At 37.5% G+C, this 16,660-nt stretch overlaps 1 protein-coding gene across 1 annotated transcript in view; it reads right to left on the bottom strand.

The window, feature by feature from the left end:
* The window catches only part of grin3a (glutamate receptor, ionotropic, N-methyl-D-aspartate 3A), a 150,620-nt gene that overhangs the window by 28,673 nt on the left and 105,287 nt on the right, over positions 1-16,660 (bottom strand). The window contains exons 6-7 of the mRNA XM_030148898.1: positions 11,139-11,254; positions 9,190-9,341 (exon numbers count right to left, since the gene is read on the bottom strand). Coding sequence (XP_030004758.1) covers positions 9,190-9,341; positions 11,139-11,254 — 268 coding nt within the window. The remainder of the gene's footprint in view (positions 1-9,189; positions 9,342-11,138; positions 11,255-16,660) is intronic.

Below are 16,660 nucleotides of genomic sequence, written 5' to 3'. Positions count from 1 at the left end.
ATCATCTCTAGGGGTTGTTGAAACTGGTCGGCCACTGCGGGGTCTCTCGGAGTATAGCCCTGTCTCTCGGTGTCTTTGGTTTGCTCTGCTGATGACACTGTGCGACACACCCATCATTTCGGCTACTCTTCGCTGACTGAGGCCAGCTTCCAGCATCCCTAGGGCTCTGGCAACTTCTGGTTCACTCAGGTGGCGTCTCGGCATTGCTGTTGTCACCAAGTTGTCTGATTGTGGAGACTAAAGACAGAAAATGCTTTTGCACCCACTTTTGTACCACTTCACGTAGTCAGCTGATAGCCCTGTAGGCCCAGTTTTCAGGATGTGCAATGATGCCAGAGACATTATGCAACAATTGAATCCAATCATGTGTGAAATTGATTACAGTGTGTTTGAGGACATCCAGGACAGTTGTATTGGGGTATTTCCAGAAGTAGAATACCTCATATAAAAAAACTTATACACAAATTAAAAAGTGGTCCTTAACTTTTTTTTGAGTAGTGTATATTGTAAAAAAGAAAGACAACAAAAGAAAAAAGAAATTCCTGAACCCACCTATGTTATGGAAACCACAACAATAGTTTTCTCTTAGGCCAAAGGAAGTAAAGATCACATAAAAACAAAACCATGAAACATGGGTTACACAAAAAGGGAACAATATACATAGATCTTCCCTAAGACTCTGGCAACTTGGAGCGCCCTTCCTCAGTGCCTTCAAGTAAGCGGAGGACCAAGATTAATATTTGTCCATATTTCAAATATATCGCAGGTGAACAATGAAATAAGTTCATTTTATAACTCCAGAATAAAAAAAATAAAATAAATAATAATAATAATTCAACACATTTAACACAGTATCTTTAATTATAGTCTATAGAAGACCATTTACACACATTTTCAGATAAAAAATGACACCTAGGTAGCTTTTTAATGTCCCAATTTGGGTCCCGATATTTTATTAAAAATTCATTAATTTGGGGATTTTTTTGCATCTATCTGAGGTCATCATTAGTTACATCCTGGGGGAAATATGTTTATATTTCTCTTTTATTATTGGGTCTAAAAAGCTGGAAAAGTGCCGGATTCCAAAATAAACCCAGTTTCATAGAAGCACCCATATCTAATTTTTTTTGCACTAAATGTACCAAATTATGCAATTTAAACATTTATATAGTTTAATTGAAAAATAAGGCAGCCTGTATGTTGCTTGATGATATGTATAATGCATGAAATGCAATAAAATTACAATTGACTGATTTAGAGTTACATGACCTCATATGACCTCTGCTGTATCAAATTTGATAAGCCTTTTTCAACACGGTTTTACTAAAACAGAGATTGTGAAATATTAAGTGATTTCACATTGCATTAACCATTGCATCAATAACTCTTCCTACTGATATTTCAGTAAAAAAAAAAATACTGTTCTCTGACCTTAACCTTTTCAAAATTTGCAAAGTTCCAAAAACCACCTGCGCCTCCTTCCTCATTAATGACAGTCTTGTAGTGTCACAGGAAAGGCCTCTAGGGAACGAATTCTTCCCCTAGTGGATTATCCGTGTGTTGCATGTATCTAATTGCATATATCAGGTTTCTCAAGAAAAAAAATATAACACTGATCACTGAGGGCTTCAAAACTCATGTATCAAATATGATACATTTGGTGTTATATGGTTAGGATTTTTTGAGTTCCCATAATTGACCACTAGATGGCAGTGGTGTGACATTGACTCTCTTCAGCTGTCCAAACTTCCTTGCTTCCTTTCTAGTACACATGTTGTGTAAAGGTAATCAGAGATCAATTTTCTTTGGTGAACAGTTAATTTTACTGAAATTCTTGCATATACCACATACAATCTTATATATTTAGTGCAGGAGGACATAACATTATTGAGAGTGTATTCAAAGTTAGGTGACTATACTTAGCTAACTGCTGGCTAGTTATTATCATTATTAACTATTACAGTTTGATAATATCAGGGGGTATAAACCTTTTTAAGGGTTTGTCCCATATTTGATCTATTAAATTTATCCATTCCGTTCTACAAAATTTGCCAGATGTGCACACACACACACACGCACGCATGGACGCACACATACACATACATACACACCTTTCTTTAAAAATGTTTATACCCCCTGATATTATCAAACTATAATAGTTAATAATGCTAATAACTAGCCAGCAGTTAGCTAAGTATAGTCAGTTAACTTTGAATACACTGTCAATAATGTTATATCCTCGTTATATCCTTGTACTAAATCCATGTTATATCCTTGTACTAAATATATAAGATTATACGTGGCATATGCAAGAATTTCAACAAAATGAACTGTTCACCAAAGAAAATTGATCACCAATTACCTTTGAACATGTGTCCTAGAAAGGAAGCAAGGAAGTTTGGACAACAGAAGAAAGTCAATGTCACACCATTGCCCTCTAGTGGTCAATTATGGGAAATCAAAAAATCCTTAACAGTGAAAAAAATTACTATCTTCAAGAGTGATTTACATGTCATAAATGTCATACATATTTCATATCATACCATTGTCTATGTTTGTAAACATGTGCTTCCATTTCGTTTGGATATAGTTTGAAAGGCTAAGAAGCAGACAGGACTAGAGATCATTTTAATCATCAAGTTAAATCGACAAATACATGGGGGGGTGGGTGGGATTTTTTTCAGTTATATCTCATAAATGAAACTTAAATACAGTGATATTAATATATTATTACGTTATTGGCTCAGTTATTACATTTTCAAAGATATATTTATTTTTTTTATTAGGCCAATAATTTAATAACCAACCAATAACGTAAGTTATTATAAGTTATTATGTTATTGGTCAAAAGTTATTACGTTATCGGTTCAGGACTTTTATTACGTTATTGGTCAGTTATTATGTTATTGGCCTATTACATTTTAAAAATGGCAAATTTATTATGTTATGGGTCATTATTACGTTATGGGTCGTTATTACGTTATTGGCTTCTACAGCATCTACTCCTTCCAATAATTTTGCACGTCCTGGCAGAAATGTCCATATTGCATATTCATCAAGGCAAACATGTAAAATGGGTTACGCAAGCTCTTTTGCCCATTTGAGAGACGCAACCCTTGGTGCATCATATTAGTAGATAAGCTTCAATGTGTTTTTGTGTGTACGTTTTTATACGCGCAAACCTTTAGTAAATCAGGCCCTAAGGGTTGCGTCTTTCAAAGGTGCAAAATAGCACGTCTGCATCCAATTAGTACATTTGCCACAATGAATATGCAATATGGGGTGTTTACATGCAACCGTGTGTGTGCTGGGAGGAGAAAATGTAAATATATTAATTTAGCACATGCAAAGTGATTTATCAAACCCGAAAGCAACTATGCTCATAGAAACTGTGTCTATATTTAACCCATCTCAAAGCACACAGTTTGTATGTGTATCTCTCACACACACACACGCACGCACACACACACACACACACACACACTTTGCAGGACTCTTTTCCACTTATCCTGATGATTGTGATTAAAAATATGCATCGACATTAGGCTACAGTGTGATAAAATTATGTGCCTGACAGTCAATCCAACAACCCCCACACCCCCCCACCTCTAAAATGAAAAATAAATGAATGAATGAGTGATGCAATACCTTCTATGACAAAAGTCCTCCAACGTTACATTTCCGTGCATCTGGATCATTCAGCGCACTGTTACCATTAATGCTGGTGTATCCCAGAGCAGTTTTTCCAGTGTACTGTCTCCAGTAGCGCACAGAAAATTCTCATTTAAATAGGGCGGTTTCCAAGACTTTGCACCTGTTGTAATTTGCACAAGCAATCGTAGTAAATCACCCAAAAAACCACGGTTCAACCCCACACACAAAACTGTAGATAGCACACGTACATGCAAATAGGGATCTTAGTAGATCCGGCCCACTATGCATTAAATAAAAAGTCTTCAAACTAAATAATTAACTGTTTTGCCTTGAATAGAAAGCTGTAATGGATTGGTAATGATTTATACAATACAGTATTATCTTAGAGAGATTATTCATGATATTAACAGGATTAGTCAGACAAATGATGTTTTGTTTTTTAAATCAGACAGATCTTTTCTTGTGATACCTCTGAAATCTCAATACTTTGAAACTATTACCCAGCCTCCCTCTGGGATTTTCCATTCCTTACTGAGCTTCTGATCCGTTTTCTCTCAGCTCAACTTGCATTTATATTCTAAGTCAAAAATTAGTCAGTGTTCCTCTAGAAATGTATATTGAGTTTATAACTGTAGTCATGAAGTCGTTACATGTCACTTTTCTCTGGGTGTGAATGAGCACTTGTTGCTGTTTCTGCAGATGTTTTAATTTCATATTTCCTTCACATCCTTCATTGATCACAGATATGTAAATATAGCTGCAGTTGCAATAAATTGCATTATAAAACAATCCTGAAAAAACATCATGATACATTAAATTTGTCATTGCACTTTGCACTGCAACATCCACAGCCTAGGTGACCTTTTTGCATGTCATCCCCAACTCTCTCTTTTTTCCTGTCATCACAGCACTCTCTATGAATAATGGCACACAAAATCTTATACAAACATGTTCTAGTTAGAGTGAATGAACTCTCAAACTTTCTCCAACATTAGCAGTGTTTAACATAAAGACTTCCTGTCTCTTTCCAATGGATGCATTCACACAGAACAATCATTCTTCTCATAGTGCTTTCATTATTCATAATTACTCTGCTTCTTTTGTTGCTTACCCTCTCTGGTTCACTACATTTATTATTATTCTTTTTCATAAATTTTCTGCAAAAATCTATTAATGACTTCAATAGAGCACACAGCCCTTTTAATTTTCATTCCTTTGATCACAATTTATTTCTTGGTAATGTTTCATTTGGCCCTCTTAATGTTAGTTAATTGAATAATATGTAATTTATTGGTATTGATTTTATTTCTTGAAATGGGATCAAATTCTTTGGGGTGATAGAGAGTTGGCTAAATGCCAGTGAGTTTGGCCAGCTCACTGAAGCCAATCCATCAGATTTTTCATCTTTTCAGAATCTGGGGCTTGCTGCTGGTGCTGTAGTCATTCATTGGAATAAAAGATTGCTAAAAAAAAAAAAAATGCTGAGTGTGACTAAACTGAGCCAAACTTGTCAGTAATTCATACAGTTTAAATCGCATGAATTTCCCTGCTGGTGTGGTTTTGACTGCATATTGTACCTGTGCCAAATCACACTACTTTTCTTAAACTTGTTGACAATGACACCACCAATGCAAGTGTGCACCGCATCTTGCATTTGATTCAATTCAAACATAGTATTAGACAGATGTTATGCTGTCTTACTATCCGTAAGGTATTCATTATCCATCATGATTCTGCAGTAACTCTGCAATGCCCCCAACTCCTAGAGGTACGAAAAATATAACATAAAACCGCAGTGGCAGAGCTGCTTTTTCTGCAGTGACTGGAGACAGGCTGAGGCATGATGCTGCAAAATGAAATGTACCTGTAGCAATTTAAATGTCTGCAGCTGCAGATATCATCTAACACATCTATCTATTACACAGTGGTAAATGGTTCACTTTGGCAACAGTGACACTGCTGTGTCCCCAGCTGCTAGACTGATAAGCCAGAGGTTTGAGTTAATGTTTCAGGAATGTAGGTGATGATGTCGTTCAAAGACGAAAGGCAAAATTTAACAGCCACCTGATTTGGCATCCTTACGAGCAGCCAACGTAGGTTATAAGCCTTCGTAAACAGGAATGGCATGCATTAACTCAAGAAATAAATAATAAAGAGGAGAAAATACACAAGCAGGAGATGCAGCAGGGAAGACGAATTCCTTTTGAATGAGTGCGATGTTAATTCACCATTGATAAAAAGTGTTTGTGCAGCCCTTACTGAGCAAGAAACCACTTTTGGGGATTCCAGAGTCGCAGCTGGGTGGAGAGACAGCCAGGCTGCTAAAAGACCTAAGTGCTTAGTAATAGCAGAACAGAATGGACCACTGGGCCTGTACTGCTTATGACTGAAGTTATGGGAATAGAGCTTGGTTAGCAGCTGGAGGGTCAGGGGCCAAGGTATGAATTAGAAAAGAGCAATTGCTGTACATGGGGGTTGAGGAAGGAGCACAGGGTATTATGAGGGTACAGCCAGAAAGAACGGCCAGGGAGGAATAGTAAAACAGAAAGCGGAGTCCTTGGTAGCAAAACATTTGAGGAGCTTTGTAAAATAAGCTTTCATGACTGTTAGAAAGTGTTGGGAGGTTTTGAGGATTTTAAAGCAACCCTATATTTGCTTTACTTATAAGTCCCTTGCTTGCTTGTCCCTTGTAATACTGTGTAAGCCAAGTTATGAATTCATGTTTTGCTTTTTTAATCAATTTATACCAGCCTAGAAGATGAAGAAGTGCTGCATAAGTTATCCAAGTGTGTGCTCACTGGCCAACCACTAAGAGTTTATTTAATGTCTGTTTAATGTTTAATGTTAACATTCTAGATTAATGCAAATGTAGGAAGCAGCAATTTTAACTGAGTCTCCAGCTCATTATTAGCAAGAGACCGACGTTTTCAGGTCTGTAGGGTTAACATACAAAAGAATAAGTAAGGCTGTATATTAACCAGCAACCACTAAGCCAGAAACTGTTATTTAGTTTCAACATCTGAATAATCGTCAGCTACGTCCCACACATGCCTATGTGAGATTAAGAGTGAATTTGAGGGTCTTAAATTTAAAGCAACAACTTGAAGAGATGCTAAAATATCTGATTTTGCAAAGCTGATTGGAGTCATTTTAAATCTAGCTGTTTCATTCATTGGAGTAAACAATGATTTTTCTGTGTGTGCAAATTCTTTTATTATTGTGAACTGCAATTATATGACTCTATCACTGCTGTCTTGGTCAGGTCACCCTTGAAACAGATCCCTCACCTCAATGGGACCAACCTGGTTTAAATAAAGGTTAAATAAAAATTAAAGCTGCAAGCAGCACCGTGAGTTCCACTTCCCGTGCGTTCCGCCACCCGTGAGCATTGACACCTCGGCTTCACTCACACCTCTCCATCCCAACACCAGCCCTCTCCCTTTTGCATCCATCCATCTTTCATCCCTACAGAACACCTGCACCTTTGTGCTGTAACCACCATCACCTTTTAACTGGATTTTTACTTTGAAAAGCCTACTGAATGACTCAGAATGAATAACTCAGCAAAAAGACACCGAGAAATCCCTTCTGTCAAACAGACAGTGATCCTGTGAAACAAACTGCGATTAATCCATAACCGTACATCCTATATAAAAAAAAAAATTCTTGGACTGGAGGCTCGTACAGAGTCTCCTGAATGCATCAATATATAATATCTGTCATAAAAGTTTGAACTGAATAAGCAGTGATGGTGGAAAGAGATTGTCTAGTTAATTCTTTGATGTTAGAATACATTCAGAGGCAGATTGCCAACTTCGTGTTGTATTTAGCTCATGGGTGTGCGCATGTGATTTGTCGGGCTCAATGAGACCAACATTGTGGTGTTGGTTTCATATCTGTATGACATTCCTACTGGCCACTAGGGGCAAATTTGTATTCGTAGGTGGCGCTACAGAGCGCATTTTGGCACCTAAGGGGTTAATTTTGATATTGTATGAAAGTGTTCACCAGACATGACATGTCTGCCAAATTTGGTGAGTTTCTGAGCATGCTGAGGGAATCAAATGGCAGTTTAAAGTGAAAAAACTATAAAAACAAACAAAGTGTGATTAATCTATAACCGTACATCCCATCTCAAAAATTTTTTTCACAGGAGAGCTGTGGTGAGTTTTGTGAACGTATAGATATATAACATGGGGGAAAAAGTTGAAACTGAAAAATTAGTCCCAGACATTGCATTTTTCAGGGCTTATATACAAATAACTAAGACAGTAATTACAAAGTTGCGAAGACAGATTTTTGAGAAGGGTTTACTCTATCTTTTGGTGCTATTTAGAAGCCAATATGATAAATGGCCTCAGACTAGTTTTAATTTGAAGGTTTTACTTTGAAAGGCAATTTGCTGACTTCCTGTTGGAGTTAGTTCTCCGACGCCCGCCCAAATATTTGTAGTGCTCGATGTAACGAACATTTTGGCATTAGTTTCATGTCTCTATGACATTCCTGCTGGCCGCTATGGCAGTTTCCGTGTTTTTTACATAGGTAGCGCTAGAGAGTGCCTACGGGGTTAATTTTGACATTTTATCAAATTTTCGCCAGACCTGACATGCGTGCCAAATTTGGTGAGTTTTGGTGAGTTTTGGTCCACTCATACCCTCTCGGCTCGGTCCCTAAAAACTAATGAAAAACAATAGGGGCCTGCCATCTGCCCTCTCGGCTTGGTCCCTAAAAACAAACAAAAAACAATAGAACTTTGCTTCAAGGCAAGGCCTCTCACTCAGTGAGTGAGAGGGCCTCACCTTCCTGCTTGGCCCCTAATAATAATAATGAAGAATGAAAAATGAACGAAAAACAATAGGGCCTTGCTTCAAGGCGAGGCCTCTCACTCTGTGTGAGTGAGAGGGCCTCACTTTCCTGCTCGGCCCCTAAAAAACAATAGGGCCTTGCTTCAAGGCGAGGCCTCTCACTCTGTGTGAGTGAGAGGGCTTCACCTTTCTGCTCGGTCCCTAATAAAAAACATTATGATTTTAAATGACAGTTGTCTGGCTAACCGAACTGAAGACAAACCATGAGTGAAAACTACTCTTTCTTTACTCCAACTATATGCCATATCTGGCTGGAAAACCACATTCACAAATAATATATTATAAAAAGATAGGCTGTATGTTACCCAGCAATCGCTAAGCCATAATAAAATTCTTATTTGATAATATGGACCCCAGCCTCAACATCTGAATAATCGTCAGGTTCGTCCCACACATGCCTATCTATGTGAGATTAAGAGTGAATTTGAGGGTTTTACATTTAAAGCAATAATCTGAAGAAATGCAAAATATCTGATTTTACAAAGCTGGTTAGAATAATTTTAAATCTAGCTGTTTCATTCATTGGTATAAAAACACTGATTAAACACTGATTCCGTTAAGTTTGAAATCCCAGGTAAAACAAAGGCATGTGTTGATAAAATATTTCACATTTACTGACAGATGCAATGCATGTGCTGCTGTTTTGTGTAGTTGGATACTCTGTTCTTACCTCAGTCACAGCAAAGCTGCGCTTCCCACAGGGCACAACCTTGTACCATTTGTCATGCAGCATGTCCATGAAACCATCTGACTTGTACTGACTAACAAGTTCAGAGATGTTTGAGGTTAGTGGAGAGTTCTGGGGGAGGCCAATGCCATAACCTGCCGGTGGACACACACAAGGAAATTATTCACAGCAACAGCAAATCTATTTCCACTCCAGCTCCTTGTCTGGTGATTATATTTTTTGCTGTTATATAGCTGTTGTGAGACAAATAGTTACAACGAGGTCCTGGTAGACAAATACCAAAGAGCCGCTAGTTTTTCCAAAGCAGGTAATTGACCATGTCATTATGTCTGAGAAATGCTTTACATGCCAGGCAAAGTGACAAACTCTGCAATGGCCAGTTACAGAAGTACGTTTCCTCGGTACAAATTACTCTGATTGATTTGCATTGTATCCTGAAGGCTTAAGGGTGCATTAAGTAATTAACAACAACCACACTAAAATCTGGGGTTATGGTGGTCTGTAATGGAAGTGACCACCAGGGGAACAATTTTACACTGAGCGGAAGCTTACTAAATGGATCAGAGCCTAATGGGACACAGAACACAAAATAAGCTTTTGAAAGCCAAAAGATTATCCATTGTGTAACTGTTGATGTGATTGATTTTAATATTTTTTTAAAGCTTATAATCAATTATAGTATTCTACAAAAAGAGATTCTACTTGTATTGTGATGATTAAACGGAAGGAATATTAATAAGATGCCAAATATAGGACAGTGGTTTTAAGTCTCAACTTATGTTGTAAGAAATCAATAAAACAGATGATCCTGTATAACAGGGGTGTCAAATTCAATTTAGTTAAGAGGCCACATTCACCTAATATGCCCTCAAGTGGGCTAGACAAGTACAGTAATAACAGTGAAAAAGTAAAATTACATTTAGAAAATGTTAACATCTGTAAACTATCAGTTGTTACTTTAAAATCATGCCTCAGTTTATCTTTTACACGTGCATTACAACTTACAGATCACAGAAGATCTACAAATACACAAAACATATCATAATTGGCAGAATACTGGTAAAATTACACTTTTCTTAAGACATTTCATGATGTTCACTTTTTTTTTTTCAAAAATATAGTTTATAAATGTAGACATTTTCTTGTAACTTGACATTTTTACACTAAAACAAAGCAAAAAAATTTGGAGTTTTCATTATTCATAGGTTAATAAGTTATTCTTTTACTAGTCTGACCCATCCTCCAACAACTCTACTGTTTGCCAGTCAAGTCACGCATCACCTACAAGATCTTCCTGCTCACCTACAAATCTCTCCATGGATTTTCACCACAATACCGCACAGATCTCCTCCACTCATATGCTCAGCAACGCTCTCTGCGATCCTCTGACAAGGACCTGCTAGCCACCCCTCACACCAGATTGCGGACTTTTGGGGACAGGACTTTCTCAGTCAATGCTCCCACAATCTACAACAGCTGACCACTCCACGTTCGCTCAGCCCCATCCCCACCCATTTTCAAAAAGCACCTCAAATCATTTCTCTTCACCAAGTCCTTTGACAACCCCGCCCCCATCACCCCCTTCACCCTCCCTCTTTTATTTTATCAGGCAACCTTGGGTAGCATGAAAGGCGCTATTTAAATCCAAGTCGTTATTATTATTATTATTATTATTATTATTATTATTATTATTATTATTATTATTATTATTATCAAATTATTCTGTATGTGGCCCCTGAACTATGATGATTTTGAGACCATTGACTGTTAATATCTTCAGTGTAATTTTTACATTTCACAAATTCCTCCCATGCAGATGCCAGATTGGACTCTGGCAGGCTGTATGTTTGGCACCCCTGCTGTATAGTAATATCAGTTTTTGCCCCAAGGAACAGCACTTGCAAATTTCTATATAAATAACTGTGTGTTACCTTCAATAGCAAAGGGTTTTCCAACTGTTAGTGTTTTACAATCTGCATCGATGGAGACTTCATAGTCTAGCAAAGCTTTATCCATGATGAATGCGTCCAGTTTCTGTGGGTCAGCCCTGTAAATACACAATGAAAAGACATACTGTAAGTGCACAGTCAGTGATATTGCAGCAAAAAGAAGTTTGGCGGTATGTATTCCAGGTAACTGCAAACTGCTGCCTGTTGCTCCAGAGCCAAAAAACTATGATTCATAAATATTTGTTGAGATAATATAAGCATTGTCTGCTATAATATTCATCTCACATATCATGTATCTAGTGAATATTTCATGAACCACAAATTATGCAGGTGCTAGTTTGTCAAAATTTAAACAAACACTGTAGAATCAAGACAAGTGACACAATGTAATCAAAATCAGTGATAAAACATTTCATATTAATTGGTTAATAGCACTGATATAGAATGTAATCCTTGCATATTTTACGAAAGTCAAAAACAGTATAAATCAATAAGTCCAAAAAAAAAAACAAAAAAACAAAACAGTTGGGATGTGGTGTGAAATGTAAAAAAAAAAAGCAAAAAAACAATGATTGCGATTCTTATAAGCCCATATTTTATTCACAATAGAACGTAGAAGACTTATCACAAATTTAAGAAATACATTTTAAGAAAAAATACCGTAATTTTTAATTTGATGGCACCAACATGTCTCCAAAAATTTGGGACACCTCCATGTTTAACCCTGTGTAGCATCAGTCCATAAACATCTGGAACTGAGGAGACCAGTAAGTGGAGTTTTGTTGTCCCATTCTTATCTGATGTAGGATTGTAGCTGCCCAACAGTCCCAGGCATATACCTTTTAGCACCAATTGTGCCTTTCCACATGTGCAACCTGCCTATTCTATAGGCACTAATGCACCCCATAAAATCAAATGCATATTTTTAACTGAGTGTTGAAAACCAGCTGATGGTCCGATTCATACGACCATATAACAGTTTTACACTTTGTCCAATTAGGTTCATACTGTGTACTAGAATTTGTGCAGATTTCCTTTTCTTATTTGTCAGACAGATGGAAAAGCCACAGTCATCTGCTCTGAAACCAACAAATACCACCAATGGATCAGGGAGGCCATAGAAATCAGAAAACGGGCCGCGAGGACCATGAACAGGGATGAGGGATTCTACACTTTATCCCACACCTGGGACACTGTCCTCTGTGGGATGCCTGGCAGTAGGGGCCATAATCACCCCCTGTTGCCTGACAAACAGGATAAAACAGCTGACAACGACACATTACAGGAACAACAAGTGACCCTTCTGAGGAAGGCTATAGGTTGTAGTCGAAACATGTCAAGTAGGGATGCAAATTATCGATTAATCCATTAATCATTAGTTGGTTGACCTTATCGATCGATTAACGATTAATTGATAAGCGGTAATTTTCCTGAGAACCTGAATTTCTTCATCAATAGGGTCTATGAGAATAAAAGCTAAATATTGTTTATATGCTTCATGAAAAAAGCATGTCATGTTCCTTAATGATTGATTTATTGAACCATTGGATACAGTCAGTGTTTCCTGTGGAATTCATTTGTTGATGTGGCAATGTGTAATGGGGGTGGCTGCATGCGCGTGCATTTTGATGGGGGTGGTGGTGGTGGGGGTACTCGGCCGCATGTACGCAGTTTGACCGGGGGTTGCGTGCGTGTTAGTTAGTAACTGTGTGTGCGCACGCGTGCGTCACTTTCCATCCTACTTATAAAACTATGCAGGTATGGGCGATGCAGTCCGTGCCCCCACAAAAGTGACAGTGAAACTTTTTGCTCATTTATCTTTTCCCCACCTCCTAAAGCTTCGCAAATGCTCGACATACCTGTGGCCCAAATCAGGGGCCTGGAGGATGTTTTCAACTTCTGTCTCACTGACCGTGGACTAGACCAACCTCTGGGGAAAACGCTCTGATCCGATACCAACCCCACATTTGTGCGTGTGGGGGTTTCACCACTCCCACAAACAGACTGGCCGGTCTGTGTTTCGCTTCACCATGTCCATAAAGACGTTCTAACTGATCAGCGCCATGATCCGGTTCGATGACCAGCTATCCCAGCGGCGGCGTCACAGCGTAGACAAACTGGCAGCCTTTGGACCAGTGTGGACAGGTGGACAAGGGCAATTAACCGACAATTAATAATTTAATCGAGCAAATTCTTATCGACAATTAATCGTTAGTCGATTAATTGTTTACATCGCTAACGTCAAGGTAAAGGAATTAACTCTTCTCCATCTGTCTGACAAATAAGAAAAGGAAATCTGTAGAAGTGTTACACTTTGCCTCAGCTGACTGTAAACAATGATCATGAAATATAAATACATGTTTTCAAAATTTAATGTTGCAGAACAATCTGTAGAATCCACTTACTTTTCCAGCCTTTTGTCAGCCCTGTCCCAACGTTTTGGATATGTGTTGCTGCCAACAAAATTAAGATGTTTTTTTCAACAATGGTACATTTTCTCACTTTAAACATTTGATATGTTTTTTTTTGTTTTTTTTTAATAGTGAATAACATTGGGGTTTGTGAGATTTGCAAATCATTACATTCTGTTTTACTTAGATTTGTCCCATCTTTTTTGTAACTGAGTTTTTTTTAGTCTCACATATATAATACTACATACTTATTTGTTGTTCTTTAGTACTAAATATATGCTACTATGTATTTATTTAGAGTTCTTTAGTACTATATATATAATACTAGACCTGTAACGGTACACATACCGAAATGGCACAGTATGTTGAGAAAAAGAAAAAGTAACGAAAGACGTCATTCGATGCAGAACTTTAAATCCGCACAAGTTCAACATGGACACATTGAAGGAGCGCACATTGACCCGAAATACAAAATAGCAGCTGCCATAAGGTTAGGGTTAGGGTTAGAAATATGACAAATATGATATGAACCTGGAGGGAAGAGATTGAAGACCCTCCGCCATCATTACAGTTCCATTTGGCATCAGTTCAGGTTCAGGTGAAAGACAACAACGGGGAAAGAGACATTAATAAGACGGATGTTGTTTGCCGCCTTTGAACTACGGTAGTTCTAAAACACTTAGACTAGCTCTCTCTCCCTGTCTGTCTCACACACACAGACACACGCTGTATAATAGAGAAATAGAACCCAGGAATTGGACGTTTAAAGTATGTAAAGTTTCACTTTCGTTTCACGCCAGCGTTAGATACGTTAGTTATGGACCAGACCCCCACGTATATAACTGCGCCTGCGCACCCTCCCCCCTCGCCCGCTCCAAAAAAAAAAAAAAAAAAAAAAAACCTCTGTGTTTTTGACAAATCGCACCCGCACACATACACACACACAAATACACAAGGTGGCCTAAACTGTTAACTGTCCTAAAATAAATAATTTGGTTAATTTTGTTGTCAATGTTGCTCTTCAGTTTGTTAAAAGAGAATAGAGGGTATGCATGTGACATCACCCGCTAGCGGAAATCACAGTGGTTACGCCCACTGAGTGGCAGAAAAGAGATGAGCAACAGCGTTGGCTTCAATATCATCTAAGCTTAAGAACAATATTTCAATAAAAAATGAGGAAGAGCTGTTGTGTGATTGATTGTATGAACAGGTTTGAAAAGCAGTCAGAGCTATTGTTTTACAGACACTGAAAGCCAAAGAAAAGAGAAGCAGATGGATCCACAAATCCAGGAAACCAAACCTAGATTTGTGGATCCCGTTTCATGTCAGGTAACATTAATTTTTGCTGTATTTTTGGGTAAAAATCATACCTTAAATGATGTATTGTTTTGGCTAACGTTACTTCTTAGTAAAGCTCTTGGTTTCATGATCAGATCTTTCATGGTTTTTTTCTTCATTTCGTGATTATGAACCTTTTGCTCCTACATGATTTGTAAACTAACTTAAACTGAGGCTAACTCAGTTTTTCAAATATGGGGGTACTGGAGAATAAAGCTACGACAGCATATTAGGGCCACATAAGAAAAAAAAAACACTTGTCCCTATGAGTATAAAGTCATAAAATATCGATATAAAACACGTAATTTTATAAGAATAAAGTCGAATACAAAAAGAATCACAATGACATGAGAATAAAGTCGCAGTTATAAAAACAAATCATAATATAACAAAAATGTCCTTTGTTTATGAGATTAAAGTCGTCATATTCCGACAATAAAGCCATAATATTACAAGAATAATGCTGTAATTTAAAAACAGGTGGGAAAAATATCATAATTTACAAAAATAAAGATGTACCCTCCTCGTACAAAGCAGTAGTATCTGTGTTGTATAAAGTACTTGATATTAACTAGACGTAAATATCCTCAGTACCAGTAGATCATGCATATATTCACTGGGGTCAGTCCACGGTCTACTGTAAATGGACTTTGGATCAGTTGGTTTCCTGCCCTAGTTTTGGACCCTGGTTGTCAGTAATGATGAAACCGTATATTTGTTTCAGGTAAAAATAGCGATGATCCCCTACATCCTGGATGTAAGGATACCGATTTTGGGCCACATGCCAATGTTCGTGGACCACTTTTTCTTGGGTAGCTTGTACGGATCCATGTCGAGTTCAATTGTCCTTAATTTAATTTCATATTTCATATTTTCCCGGTCTCGCTGTATTTACTGCCATACTCCATCATGTTGAGCAGGTTGGTTGTTGCCACTCAGTCTGATTTAGAGGGACGTGGCCCGGGGGGGAATGACGTATGTGCATACCCTCTATACCAGTTTGCCCTCTTGTTCATGTTGCACTTCATGTGGAATTTTTTTGGTTATTTTTATGTAGAATGTGAACTGACAGAACTATGATTAGATTTTTGTTTGTTCAAAATGACCTTTCACGGAAAAGTGCAAAACTAATGTTTAAAATACATTTAGTAATATTTTATTTATTTTATTTTCTATTTGATTTATAGCAGCAGAATTATATTATTTCTTTTTCTATATTCTATTGTCTCCAAAAATTGGGGGAAAATTGTTCAAAAATTCATAATAAATGCATTAAAGACATTTTGAGGGGTTTTCTTTCTTCCCGTACCAAACCGTAAAAAAACCTAACTGTAGCTTTCAAAACCAAAAACATACCGAACCGAAAATTTTGTGTACCGTTACAGGCCTATATAATACTACGTATTTATTTGTTGTTCTTTAGTACTACATATATACTAATATGTATTTATTTGTTGTTCTTTAGTACAACATACATACTAGTATGTATTTCAGATCCTCTGGCTCAGCACCAGTGAATGTTTTTTTTGGTCTACCACTAGGCTTTGTGTTTCCATAACCCTCAGGATCTTTTAAGAAATTCAAAATAACTGTCTTATTGTATCCAACCTCAGCAGTGATTGCACGTTGCAAGAGGCCTTGCTTATGCAACTCAACAATCCGACCACGTTCAAAGAGAGAAAGCTATTTTTGCCTTTGCTATCAGGAGGTCATAACTGTGAATACCTGACAGAAAATGACACTGAGTCCACATTT

This window comes from Sphaeramia orbicularis, chromosome 12 (assembly GCF_902148855.1).
Source record: "Sphaeramia orbicularis chromosome 12, fSphaOr1.1, whole genome shotgun sequence".
NCBI lineage: Eukaryota > Metazoa > Chordata > Actinopteri > Kurtiformes > Apogonidae > Sphaeramia > Sphaeramia orbicularis.
This window is presented reverse-complemented; position numbering and strand designations above follow the sequence as displayed.